We start from the raw sequence: 12,789 nt of genomic DNA, 5'->3' as shown, positions 1-12,789 counted from the left end.
ATATTTAATAGTTTTGCTTTAAGGTTTTTATTCATGTTAAGAAAACGATGACTGAATATTAACTCAAAGCAGCTGAAGTTTCCTCTGGTCAGACAGGTAGAACCAATGAGACGTTAACTGGGTCAACTGGTCCGCTGCTGGTCCTGGTCTCGCTCGACTCTTGTGCAAAAGTTTATTTATTCAACAGATTGATTCGTGTGTGTGTCTATTTTATGTGTGTATTACTTTATATATATATATATATATATATATAATCTCGTCCGGTAGACCTCGATCATAGATTAGCTCGTGAAGGATCTCATGTCTCCTCCTCGGGGGATTTCACCTCCTCACAGAGGAGGAGGTGAAGGTCCTGCAGGTCTAACGGGTCCCGTCTGGGAGCCAGACTGACCTGGGTCTACAGCAGGGACGTGTATGAAGACTGGTATGTTGTCATCCACTCACCTGGGACAGTACTTCTTAGTGGTCAGTACTGCTCAGTAGTACCTGAAGTACTTCAGGTACTCGTCGGTCTCCTTGAACCAAACTCAAAAGATGTTAAATTTTTATTAACCTTTTATTTAGTTCGCTGCATGATGATGGAATAAGTTTAACCCACCACACAGTTTGTGTCCTGCAGATGGAGACAAAGTGCTTGTGTCTTCTGTCTTCCTAACGTGTCCCTTAAATCCGATCTGTCCATGTGCACGAGTCTAACGTTTGATTCTCATTGAAACGTTGCTCTGCGAAACAAACGACTTCTGCTTATTCGAAGCACATCTTCCCCTCCTCCTCTTCCTCAGTCTCCCCTCAGCATGAGGGGGAGGAGGAGGAGCAGGGGGAGGAGTAACGGAGGGAGAGGAGAAGGAGGAGGGGGAGGAGTAACGGAGGAGGAGAAGGAGGAAGAGGAGGAGGGGGAGGAGTAACGGAGGAGGAGAAGGAGGAAGAGGAGGAGGGGGAGGAGTAACGGAGGAGGAGCAGGAGGAGGAGGAGGAAGAGGAGGAGTAACGGAGGAGGAGCAGGAAGAGGAGGGGGAGGAGTAACGGAGGAGGAGCAGGAGGAAGAGGAGGAGGGGGAGGAGGAGGAGGGGGAGGAGTAACGGAGGAGGAGAAGGAGGAAGAGGAGGAGGGGGAGGAGTAACGGAGGGAGAGGAGAAGGAGGAAGAGGAGGAGGGGGAGGAGTAACGGAGGAGGAGGGCTCTCCGATCTGACGCAGTGAGCAGCGGCCGCCTCACTTCCTCTCGCCGCTCCCAGGAAGAGAGCCTTCGGCCCGGGACGCGCCGCGCCGACACGCCGACAGACGACCGGAGCTCCGGAGGACGATGTGGACGCGCGCGAGGGAGGCGCCGGGCGCGCGCCCCCGCGCCCCGCAGCGGGGATCGAACCCGCGGCTGTAACGCGCGTTGTTCTGGCGTCGTCGCGCGTCGCGCGGCGGTGACGATGCCTCCGGCGCCGCACACGCTGCTCCCGCTGCCGTCGAAGAGTGTCCCGATCCCCGGACGCGCCCCGCGTTGTGTCCCCTGCGCGGCGGAGGACTCGCCGTCCGCCCGGCCGCCCGCTCGCTCTCCATGAAGACTCTCCATGATAACAAGGAGGCGGAGGAGGAGGCGGAGGAGGAGGGGGGCTCCGGCTGCTACGCCCCGGAGGAGAAGGAGAGCGACGTGAAGACGGCGCGGCTGTGGAGGGATGCCGCCCTGCGCTCCAGGAAGCTGCGCAGCAACCTGCGCCAGCTGACGCTCTGCTCCAAAGACAACCAGATCGTTCTGCCCGACGACATATCCGAGGTGGAGGCGCTCAACCTGGGCAACAACTCTCTGCAGCAGCTGCCCGACGGGCTGGGATCCAGCCTCAACGGCCTGCGGGTCCTGGTGCTCCGCAGGAACAAGTTCTCCACTGTGCCCCGGGTGGTGCTGGAGCTGGTGCGCCTGGTGGAGCTGGACGTGAGCCACAACGTCCTGCGAAGCCTCTCTGAAGGCGTGGGCCAGCTGAGGGAGCTGAAGAAGCTCTGCGTCAGTCACAACAAAATCCAGAGTCTGCCGGCTCAGATCGGAGGTCTTCAGGCTCTGGAGGAGCTCGACCTCAGCTTCAACGACCTGCGCGACCTCCCCGGGTCCTTCTCCGCCCTCGCCAAGCTGCGGACGCTGGACGTGGATCACAACAAGCTGAACCGCTTCCCCGCTGAGATCCTGGCCCTCGGCGAGCTGGAGGAGCTGGACTGCTCCGGGAACAAGTTCCAGGAGCTGCCGGCCGACATCATGAAGCTGCGGTCCCTCAAGATCCTGTGGCTCAGCAGCCTTCACGTGTCAGCGCTGCCGGACTCCTTCTGTCACCTGCACCACCTGGAGAGCCTGATGCTGGACGGGAACGAGCTGTCAGCGCTGCCCGCCGCTTTCGGACGCATGCAGAGACTGAAAATGCTCAATCTGTCCTCCAACGAGTTTGAGGACTTCCCTCAGGTCCTCTTCTGTATCACGGGGCTGGAGGAGATTTACCTGAGCAGGAACAAACTGACCCACATCCCGGAGCAGGTCGGGCAGCTGCTGAAGCTGGCCAACCTTTGGCTGGACAACAACAACATCACGTACCTGCCTGACTCCATCGTGGAGCTGGAGAAGCTGGAGGAGCTTGTGCTGCAGGGAAACCAAATCGCCATTCTCCCCGATAACTTTGGGAAGCTGTCCAGGGTGAACATCTGGAAAGTGAAGGACAACCCTCTCATCCAGCCCCCCTACGAGGTCTGCATGAAGGGCATCCCGTACATCGCGGCCTACCAGAAGGAGCTGGCTCAGCTGCAGCTCGCCGTCAAACCGCGCCTCAAGTTGGTCCTGATGGGCGCGAGCGACGCCGGGAAGACCCGCCTGAGGCTGAGCGTGGCGAGGCGGCCGACGGGCGCTGGCGGCCTCCAGGGGAGCGGAGGGATCGAGGTCACCGACTGGGTGGCGGACGCCGAGCGCTGCCTCACCTTTCTGGTGTTCGACCTTTCAGGGAAGCAGAACTATGACCTCATCAACCCCTTCTTCCTCTCCCCCGGGGCCCTCTACGTCCTCGTGGTCAACCTGAAAACCTACTCGCCCAGAAACTTCTACGCCCGCGTCGGGTATTTCCTCCGCCTCCTTGGTGCTAAAGTGCCCGACGCCGTTGTGTGCCTGGTGGGGACGCACGCAGACCTGTGCGGGGGAGTGGAGGCGGAGGAGAAGAGCCTGGACATTCACAGGCAGATCGGGCTGCAGGAGAAGAGGGACATCCAGGTCCTGAGGAGTCAGGCTCTGCAGGTGGACCAGGCACTGGAGCAGGGCTTCAACCTGCGCTCCTCCAGCCCCCACGTCCTCTTCTATGGCGTCTCCGACCGGAACCTTCGGCGGAGGAAATCGCAGCTGCAGTACATGCTGAACCACCGGCTGCAGATCCTGTCGCCCGTGCTGAGCGTCAGCTGCTCGGAGAGCCAGAGGAACATCCAGCGGCTGAGGGAGAAGCTCATGTCCATCGCGGACCACAGGGACATCTTCCCCAACCTCCACCGCGTGCTGCCCAAGTCCTGGCAGGTGCTGGAGGAGCTGCACTTCAAACCCAAAGCGCTGTGGCTGTCGTGGTGGGACTCGGCCCGTCTGGGCCTGCAGGCGGGGCTGACGGAGGACCGGCTGCAGAGCGCCCTGTCCTACCTGCACGAGAGCGGGAAGCTGCTCTACTTCGAGGACTCCCCCACCCTGAAGGAGTACGTGTTTCACAACCTGCCGCGATTCATCGCCATTCTCAACGTCTTCTTCCAGAGGGACGAGTCGTCGCTGCTGGACAGGCTCCTCTCAGAAGGGGGCCGGGGGGGCCGGGCCAGGGTGAGTCTGGTGATCGAGGACGAGACGGGAGAGACCCTCAGGGTGACCCACCTGCAGCACCACGTGGAGGGCTTCCTCCAACACGGCCTGTTGCCCGCCAACGTGATCCGCCTGCTCCTGCGGCCGCTCATCCAGACCCAGCAGGACCTGCGCCTCATCATGGAGCTGCTGGAGAAGATGGGGATCTGCTACTGCGTCAACAAGCCACGCAGCCGCCCGCCCCACTGCGCCGCGGCGCTGTACAAGTTCCCCAGCTACGTGAACGGCGAGGAGGAGGAGGAGGAGGTGCGGGCGGAGGCCTCCTCCTCGCCGCTGCCCCCGTGCCCCTTCTTCTCCGTGGAGCAGCTGCACATCCGCTACAGCTTCCCCTTCCTGTTCCCCCCCGGGCTGTTCGCCCGCTTCGGCGTGCGGATAAACGGCCACGTGGTGCAGCGGTCGGACGGCCGGCGGCAGATCTCGGCCCACCGGGGAAAAGTGCCCGTGGTGGTCAGCCACCGGCCCGCCGGGGGGGGGGCGGCGCGGCCGGAGACCCTGTCCATCGCCAGCCGCGCCTCGCTGCCCAACATGTGGACGGCGTGGCAGGCCGTCACGCCGCTGGTGGAGGAGCTGAACGCGCTGCTGGGGGAGTGGCCGGGCCTCCACTACTCGGTGCACGTGCTCTGCTCCAGGTGCCTGAGGAGAGGCGCCTCCAGCCCGCACGCCTTCCCAGGTGAGCCCGCCATGAGCCGCCATTCTGTGTGTTTACATACTGCTACACGCATGAGGGCAGGTCACGCATGTCACGCATGTCACGCATGTCACGCATGTCAGTAGATCCTTTTACAGATTTGATTTTCAGAAAAATGACAATGAAACTTCCTGTGAGGTCGTCATGTTTATCTGTGAGATGATGTCATCGCTGCAAACTTAAAGACAGTTTTATTCTGTTCAATCTATAAGATAAGTCATCATAATCATAATAGTTACTGTGATGATACAACTGATCATCATAATTACAATAATTAGTTTGATAATAATATTTATTTAATGCTAGGCTAAGCTAACCAGCTATAGTGTGGTGTCGGCCCTCAGACGCAGAGCAAGACGAGGACGATGAAACTCGTTTCTCTTCCTCTCTGCAGTTGCTGCTTTTAAACAACACTTGTTATTGTGGATTAAACTGATAATCATCAATAAATAAACAGTTGGTAAGAAGGTTTTAATGAACCAACGGCGATCAAAAGGTGCAGATCTTTCCGTCCGTTTCCAGCTTTTTAAAATTCCAAAACAAGAGTTTTCTCTGCAGACCTTTATTCCTGAAGATGAAAAAATAATAATCACCCATCAGCACATCGTGGACATCGTGCTCATCGTGCACACAGGGCTCCACGGGGCTCCGGGGGGCTCCGGGGGGCTCCACGGGGCTCCACGGGGCTCCACAGGGCTCCACGGGGCTCCGGGGGGCTCCACGGGGCTCCGGGGGGCTCCACGGGGCTCCACGGGGCTCCACGGGGCTCCACGGGGCTCCGGGGGGCTCCACGGGGCTCCACGGGGCTCCACGGGGCTCCACGGGGCTCCGGGGGGCTCCACGGGGCTCCACGGGGCTCCGGGGGGCTCCACGGGGCTCCACAGGGCTCCACGGGGCTCCGGGGGGCTCCACGGGGCTCCGGGGGGCTTCACGGGGCTCCGGGGGGCTGGACTCAAACACTATCAATGCAAAATAAATAGTAGACGCAGAGAAACTCCTGCCTGCAGCAAGATGGACACTTCCTGCTGTCAGTCACCAAGTTTCCTCCCATGAAGATGAGGATAAAGGTGGAGATGATGAAGGTGGAGAGGAAGTGATGAGATAAACACAGATTCCATCGAGAATAAAGACTAGTTTATGCTTCTGCGTTGTCAGAGACGCAGCAGGCCGACCTTACAACCAGGAAGGGAAACGAGTGCGTCGACACGTAAAGACGCACAAACATGCGGTGACCTTTAGAGGAACAACTTCATGTTTAAAGACTCCTTCAAAATAAAACGCCTGTATTGGCACAAAACACAATTACCGTTGTTATTCAGTTTAATTTCATGCTCATACTTTTATATTTCTACACGGTTCTACTTCTTCCACCTTTGATGACAATGAATACATTCTTCTTTGTGTGTATTTGTTTAAACATACACGACGACACGTGTACACGTGTGTATATTGTGTGTTTGGAGTCGCAGCACTTTCTCTCTCCTCTAAACTCAGCTCCACTCGTTGATCTTTAATCAGATTAACGGATTAAACGGGGATTAAACTCACAGAAGCAGTTTATTCTGCAGTAGAAGAAGAAGAGGAACAGCGCCACTTCCTGTGGATTCAGGTCGAGAGTCAAACCAGCTGATTTAATGGATTAAGTCCATTTGAAAACAAATGCTTTATATTCATTTATTTAGTTAGATTATTATAGTTTTTTAACTTCAATATTTTATTCCCTCTGGACGTGTCAAAGTCCCAAGAACCACTAATTACCACCAGCTAGGAAACGAGCTTGTTAGTTAATCGTGTTAGTAAAAGATATTAATGAAGCTCAATGTCTGTAGTTTAAAACATTTATGCAGAAACCAACAGACACAAAGTGTGTTTACTTCTTCGAATGATGTGAGTGTTGCACCCCAGATGTTGACGTCTGTCTGTCTGTCTGTCTGTCTGTCTGTCTGTCTGTCTGTCTGAGTTTTTAGTGGTGAAACTTCCACTCAGATAAAATGTGGTATTTAGAAGAATGTGGAACTAAATGATCCGTCACAAGGAAACTGAGGAGAAACGCCACTTTAGTTTAACTGATTATTCAAGAGAATCGTGTGTGTGTGTGTGTGTGTGTGTGTGTGTGTGTGTGAGGACTAATTGTGGAGAAAAGCTGTGTTGTGACCTGAAGGTCAGCGAGTCTCAAATGTCTCACATTGTAGAAGGAAAGAGCTTTAAAGCTGCTCTGACTCATTAGACATGATTCCATCTACTTCAGACATATGAAGGTATTCTGGGACAATGAGTCCAACCCTCTGCAGCCCAGTGCATCATGGGAGCAGCTTCTCTGAGGGGGATTAGACCATAAGCTGATTTCAGGTCCCACATGATGATCTTTGGTTCTGCGTGGACCTGGTGGACTGTGTGGTCATGTGACGATGAAGATGTGACATCGCGGTGGTTTGACGGCAGGAAGACGAGACTCGAGTGTTTCAAATTGTCACAGGAACAAACACACGAGTTCGGAGGCTGATGAGGAACATGGATCCAGATGTGAGATCCAGAAAGTCCATTTGAGTCGTCTGTTACCCGTTGCCACGGTGACCTGATGGTATCTGGTGACCTTAATCCAGCTGTTTGCTGTGATGTTTTGCCACTGGTCTGTAAATGAAGCATCGAGTATTCTTAAATGTCCAAACGTCTTTAAACGTCTTGAGGGTCACAGTGGAACAGGAAGTGATGTCATCTGTCTGCGCTGTGACTTTGTCCTTTTATGGATGCGAGTTCCTGCAGGAATGTGGAGGATTCTTCTACCTGGGGGGGGTTGATGTGTGACTCCTCCGTCACCGCAGCAGGATCAATACGCTTAATGGTGAAGTGCTGCTTTATTTACGAGGTTAAGAACAAAGCTGCTCCTCATCTTGTTGGTTTACCGTGAAACTCATTTAACTCCTTAAATCTAAACTTTATACCACAAGAAGGTCTGAGGCTGCGCTGCTCAGCGTAATACCAGTAGGTTGGTAAATATTGTGTAATAACAAAGATGAGATATATAGATACTTATTGTAGTTCATCAGTCAGAGACTCATCTGTAAACTGCTGTTATGATCATTCAATTCGTTTTATTTAGTACGGCTCTCAGGGATTTACAGTCCGTACAATGCAACATCCTCTGTCCCCAAACCCTCACATCAGCACAGGAACCCCCCAACAATGAGAACCCTTCATGGGGAGAAAAGAGAAGAAACCTCAGTGAGAACGTCAGAGGATCCGTCTCCTGATGGACAGACTACGATGATGTGATGAGGACAGAATGAACAATGTAGAAGATGAACGATACATTCAATTCATATAAGAGAAATTATTCAAATAACTGTGAGTACACAAGACAACCACCATCACATAGAACCACCATCACATAGAACCACCATCACACAGAACCACCGTCACATACAACCACCATCACATAGAACCACCATCACACAGAACCACCATCAGATAGAACCACCATCACATAGAACCACCATCACATAGAACCACCATCACATACAACCACCATCACATAGAACCACCATCACACAGAACCACCGTCACACAGAACCACCGTCACATACAACCACCGTCACATAGAACCACCATCACACAGAACCACCATCAGATAGAACCACCATGAGATACAACCACCATCACATAGAACCACCATCACATACAACCACAATCACATAGAACCACCATCACACAGAACCACCATCCACAGAACCACCATCACATAGAACCACCATCAGATAGAACCACCATCACACAGAACCACCATACACAGAACCACCATCAGATAGAACCACCATCACACAGAACCACCATCACACAGAACCACCTTCACATAGAACCACCATCAGATATAACCACCATCAGATAGAACCACCTTCACATAGAACCACCATCAGATAGAACCACCATCACACAGAACCACCATCACACAGAACCACCATCCACAGAACCACCATCCATAGAACCACCATCACACAGAACCACCATCCCATAGAACCACCATCACACAGAACCACCATCACACAGAACCACCATCCACAGAACCACCATCAGATAGAACCACCATCACACAGAACCACCTTCACATAGAACCACCATCAGATAGAACCACCATCACACAGAACCACCATCCACAGAACCACCATCCATAGAACCACCATCACACAGAACCACCATCACACAGAACCACCATCCACAGAACCACCATCAGATAGAACCACCATCACACAGAACCACCATCACACAGAACCACCTTCACATAGAACCACCATCAGATAGAACCACCATCACACAGAACCACCATCACACAGAACCACCATCCACAGAACCACCATCAGATAGAACCACCATCACACAGAACCACCATCACACAGAACCACCTTCACATAGAACCACCATCAGATAGAACCACCTTCAGATAGAACCACCTTCACATAGAACCACCATCAGATAGAACCACCATCCACAGAAGCCTGTGGGAGGGCGAGCACAGAGACTTTAGGAGAAGGTAATGTTGGTTTACGATGACCGTAATAGTAATCATGATGATGGCAGCAGCAGGGCCACGGCAGGTGTCAGGACCAGGGTCCAGATAGAACCATGATCCATGGAAACCTGCTAGGGGAGAAAACACAACAAACTCCCGGAAAGAAGCTGAATTAGTGATGTGCATTAATAAAACGTGAGTTATTGTAGAACGAGAGCGTGAGAGAGGAGCTTGGTGTGTCCTAAGAATTCCCCCAGCAGTCTAAGCCCATAGCAGCTTAACTAAGGGCTGGTCCGGACTAACCTGAGCCAGCCCTAACTATAGGCACAATCAAAGAGGAACGTTTTAAGTTTTACTTTAAAAGAGCTGACCGAATCTGCCCCCCGGACTGAAAGTGGAACCTGGTTCCACAGAAGAGGAGCTTGATAACTGAAGGCTCTGGCCCCCAGCCTCCTTTTTAAAACCATAGGAACAACAAGTAACCCAGCATCTATGGAGCGCAGCTGCCTTGTAGGGCAATAAGGTGTTACAAGCTCTTTAAGATACGACGGTGCCTCACCAGCAAGTGCCTTGTAGGTGAGGAGAAGTACCTTAAAATCTATTCTTCATTTAACAGGGAGCCAGTGCAGAGAAGTTAATACAGGAGTGATATGATCCCTTGTCTTAGTTCTTGTTAATACACGTGCTGCAGCATTCTGAATCAACTGGAGAGGCTTGAGAGATTTACAAGAGCAGCCTGATAACAAAGAATTACAGTAGTCCAGTCTGGAAGTGACAAACGCATGAACTCATTTTTCTGCATCACTGTGAGACAGGAAGTTCCTGATTTTTGATATGTTACGTAGATGAAAATAGGCGGTCCTTGAAGTCTTCTTTATGTGAGAGTTGAAGGACATGACACAAGACATTCTTGAAGTCTAACTAGCTGGTCGGTCTCGCCCAGAGGAAGCATATAGAGGGTCAATAAAATCGGTCCAAGTACAGAACCTTGTGGGACTCCGTGACCAACATTGGTGGTCATTGTTGATTCACCGTTTACAAGCACAAACTGGGATCGATCCGATCAATAGGACTTAAAGAAGCGGAGTGCAGTTAATAGCACCAAATGTTCTCGTCTCTGCAACAGGATTCACTGACCGTGTAGTTATGATCGTGGATGGGTCAAGATGAGCTTTAAATGACTGTGTAACTTCCTGTCTGACTTCCTGTTTTAGGTGAGCTGCTGAGTCAGCCGAGGCCTGAAGGTCTGACCGAGATCGTCTGTCCAAAGAACGGCACGGAGCGGGTTGACGTGGTGCTGGTCTACCCGCCCACCCCCACCGTGGTCAGCCCCTGTCTCAAGTGATCTGACCCCCCTGCCCCCCACAGCCTGCATCAAGCCCCCATCACACTGGATCTCACTGCCTCACATGTACGTACATCGTCTCTTCACTTTCGTTTGTCTCAAACTACATTCTTCTCCCTGCTCTTATAACGGAGGGAGTGCGAGCTGATCACATGTTAGAGCAGCAGCCAATCAGAGACAAGGATTTCCCTTCACAAATAAGTAATATACTATACAGGGTTTATCAATGACGTGTTGATAAGTGTGCTTGTGTGTAGGTCACGTGTGTGTTTCTGTGTTTGTAACGTGTGCGTATGTAAGTGTTGTTTGTGTGTCTGTGTGTAGGTGACGTGTGTGTTTGTGTTGCAGATCTCTTCAAGAGGACCGTGGACTCTTCATGAGGAGCTTGGACGCTTCATGAGGAGCTTGGACTTTCATGAGGAGCTTGGACTCTTCTAAAGGATCTTTGATCTTCAGGAGGAGCTTGGACTCTTCATGAGGATCTTGGACTCTTCATGAGTATCTTGGATCTTCAGGAGGAACTTGGACTCTTCATGAGGAGCTTGGACTCTTCATGAGACCCTTGGACTATTCATGAGGAGCTTGGACTCTTCATGAGACCCTTGGACGCTTCATGAGGAGCTTGGATCTTCATGAGGAGCTTGTACTCTTCATGAGACCCTTGGACTCTTCATGAGGAGCTTGGACTTTCATGAGGAGCTTGGACTCTTCTAAAGGATCTTTGATCTTCAGGAGGAGCTTGGACTCTTCTAAAGGATCTTGGACTCTTCATGAGGATCTTGGATCTTCAGGAGGAGCTTGGACTCTTCATGAGACCCTTGGACTCTTCTAGAGGACCTCGGACTCTTCATGAGGAGCTTGGATCTTCATGAGGAGCGTGGACTATTCTAGAGGAGCTTGGACTCTTCTAGAGGATCTTTGATCTTCAGGAGGAGCTTGGACTCTTCTAAAGGATCTTGGACTCTTCATGAGGATCTTGGATCTTCAGGAGGAGCTTGGACTCTTCATGAGACCCTTGGACTCTTCTAGAGGACCTCGGACTCTTCATGAGGAGCTTGGATCTTCATGAGGAGCGTGGACTATTCTAGAGGAGCTTGGACTCTTCTAGAGGACTTCCATGAGCACAAAGCGTAAATTCATCTTTTTATCTTATCTCTCAGTCTCATGTCGGATTTTTTCTGGCACGTTTGAGCCGATGAAGATGAGAAGAAGATTTACACGTGTGAATATGAACATGTGAATATATATCTGAAGATAATCTCAAGCTGTGTCTCTTCTTCTTTTCCCCTGAGCGTCACCGGCGTGAGTTCAGCTTCCTCTGATCTTAGCTAAGGTAGATTAGCTTAGCATAAACACTGAAAACAGATGGTTCTGTGGCCAACACGTCATATCGGAACATTTTAATAATTCATCTCTACAGCGAATGTGATGTAAAATAATCATGAGGTCGATTTAAAGATCATTAAGACTTATTGATGATATTGATTGTATTATTATGTATATCGGACTGATCAGGGAGCATTTAATAAATGTAAGAAATATGGAAGGCCAAGACTACTAATACCAGTTCATAAATACTGTCCTACAAGTATCCTGCATTCAAAGTCGTACTTCAGTACCAAAGTATCAGCATTGAAATGCATTGAAAATGCCAAAGGTAAAAGTACTCACAATGTAGAATAATACATATATATTATAATTTTGAATGTTTGTTACTTTAAAGATTTAATGAAGAAATCACAATTTATTAGGTGATTAAAAAGTACAACATTTACGCCGAGATATAGGTAGGTACCTATATTTACAAAAGTACCTTGATTTTATTTTCAATTTAATATTAATTTAAAAAAAATCAAAAGGCAAAAGGAATTAATTAAATAAATCAAACACTTCGCCATATTTATTAATTTCTTTTAATATTTCCCACTGTTAGTTAAATATATATATTTTTGTCATAACTTGGTAACGTTACTTTATAAAAAAAACTGACTGCAGGCTGAGCTAAACTACGTGACAAAATGGAGGAAGAGGAGAAGAAGATCAGCATGGGATGAATATTCAGAAGATTCACAATTTGTTTTACTTCAAATCACGTGTGGGTGTTTTTTCACGTATAAATAATATCTTTATTTTTGTATGTTGACATTATCTACAGTGTTTACTGGACAATCAGCTGATCTGAGGTGTCACAGAACAACAGGAAGTAAACCAAATAAACAACTACTGCTTTAGTACCTGAGCTCTGATTGGTTTATTATCTCTGAGGTCATCAACAGCTGATTGTTATTGTTATTATTATTCTTTCCTCGGTTCATTGATCAATTGTCTAAGTCAGAGATGTCAAACTCATGTCAGGTAGCGGGCCGCATACTGTCCACTTTGATCTCATGTGGGCCAGACCAGTA

At 50.4% G+C, this 12,789-nt stretch overlaps 1 protein-coding gene across 1 annotated transcript; it reads left to right on the top strand.

Annotated features, from left to right (window-relative positions):
- Positions 1 to 545: 545 nt before the first annotated feature.
- mfhas1 (multifunctional ROCO family signaling regulator 1) lies at positions 546 to 12,618 on the top strand. Its single transcript, XM_040169816.2, has 3 exons — positions 546 to 4,517; positions 10,254 to 10,450; positions 10,733 to 12,618. The coding sequence occupies exons 1-2, from the start codon at positions 1,547 to 1,549 to the stop codon at positions 10,382 to 10,384; spliced, it is 3,102 nt and encodes a 1,033-aa protein (XP_040025750.2). The 5' UTR covers positions 546 to 1,546; the 3' UTR covers positions 10,385 to 10,450; positions 10,733 to 12,618.
- Positions 12,619 to 12,789: the final 171 nt, after the last annotated feature.

Source organism: Gasterosteus aculeatus, chromosome 14, assembly GCF_964276395.1.
Source record: "Gasterosteus aculeatus chromosome 14, fGasAcu3.hap1.1, whole genome shotgun sequence".
Taxonomy (NCBI): Eukaryota; Metazoa; Chordata; class Actinopteri; order Perciformes; family Gasterosteidae; genus Gasterosteus; species Gasterosteus aculeatus.
The sequence above is the reverse complement of the archived record's forward strand: the minus strand, read 5'-3'. Positions and strand labels throughout refer to the sequence as shown.

What these genes read in the sequence shown, in the direction of transcription:
- mfhas1 (XM_040169816.2), top strand. Translation starts at nt 1,547, where the DNA reads ATGAAGACTCTCCATGATAACAAGGAGGCGGAGGAGGAGGCGGAGGAG. An exon ending in CAGCCCGCACGCCTTCCCAG is followed by an intron (nt 4,518 to 10,253) that starts GTGAGCCCGCCA and finishes TTCCTGTTTTAG; the next exon opens with GTGAGCTGCTGAGTCAGCCG.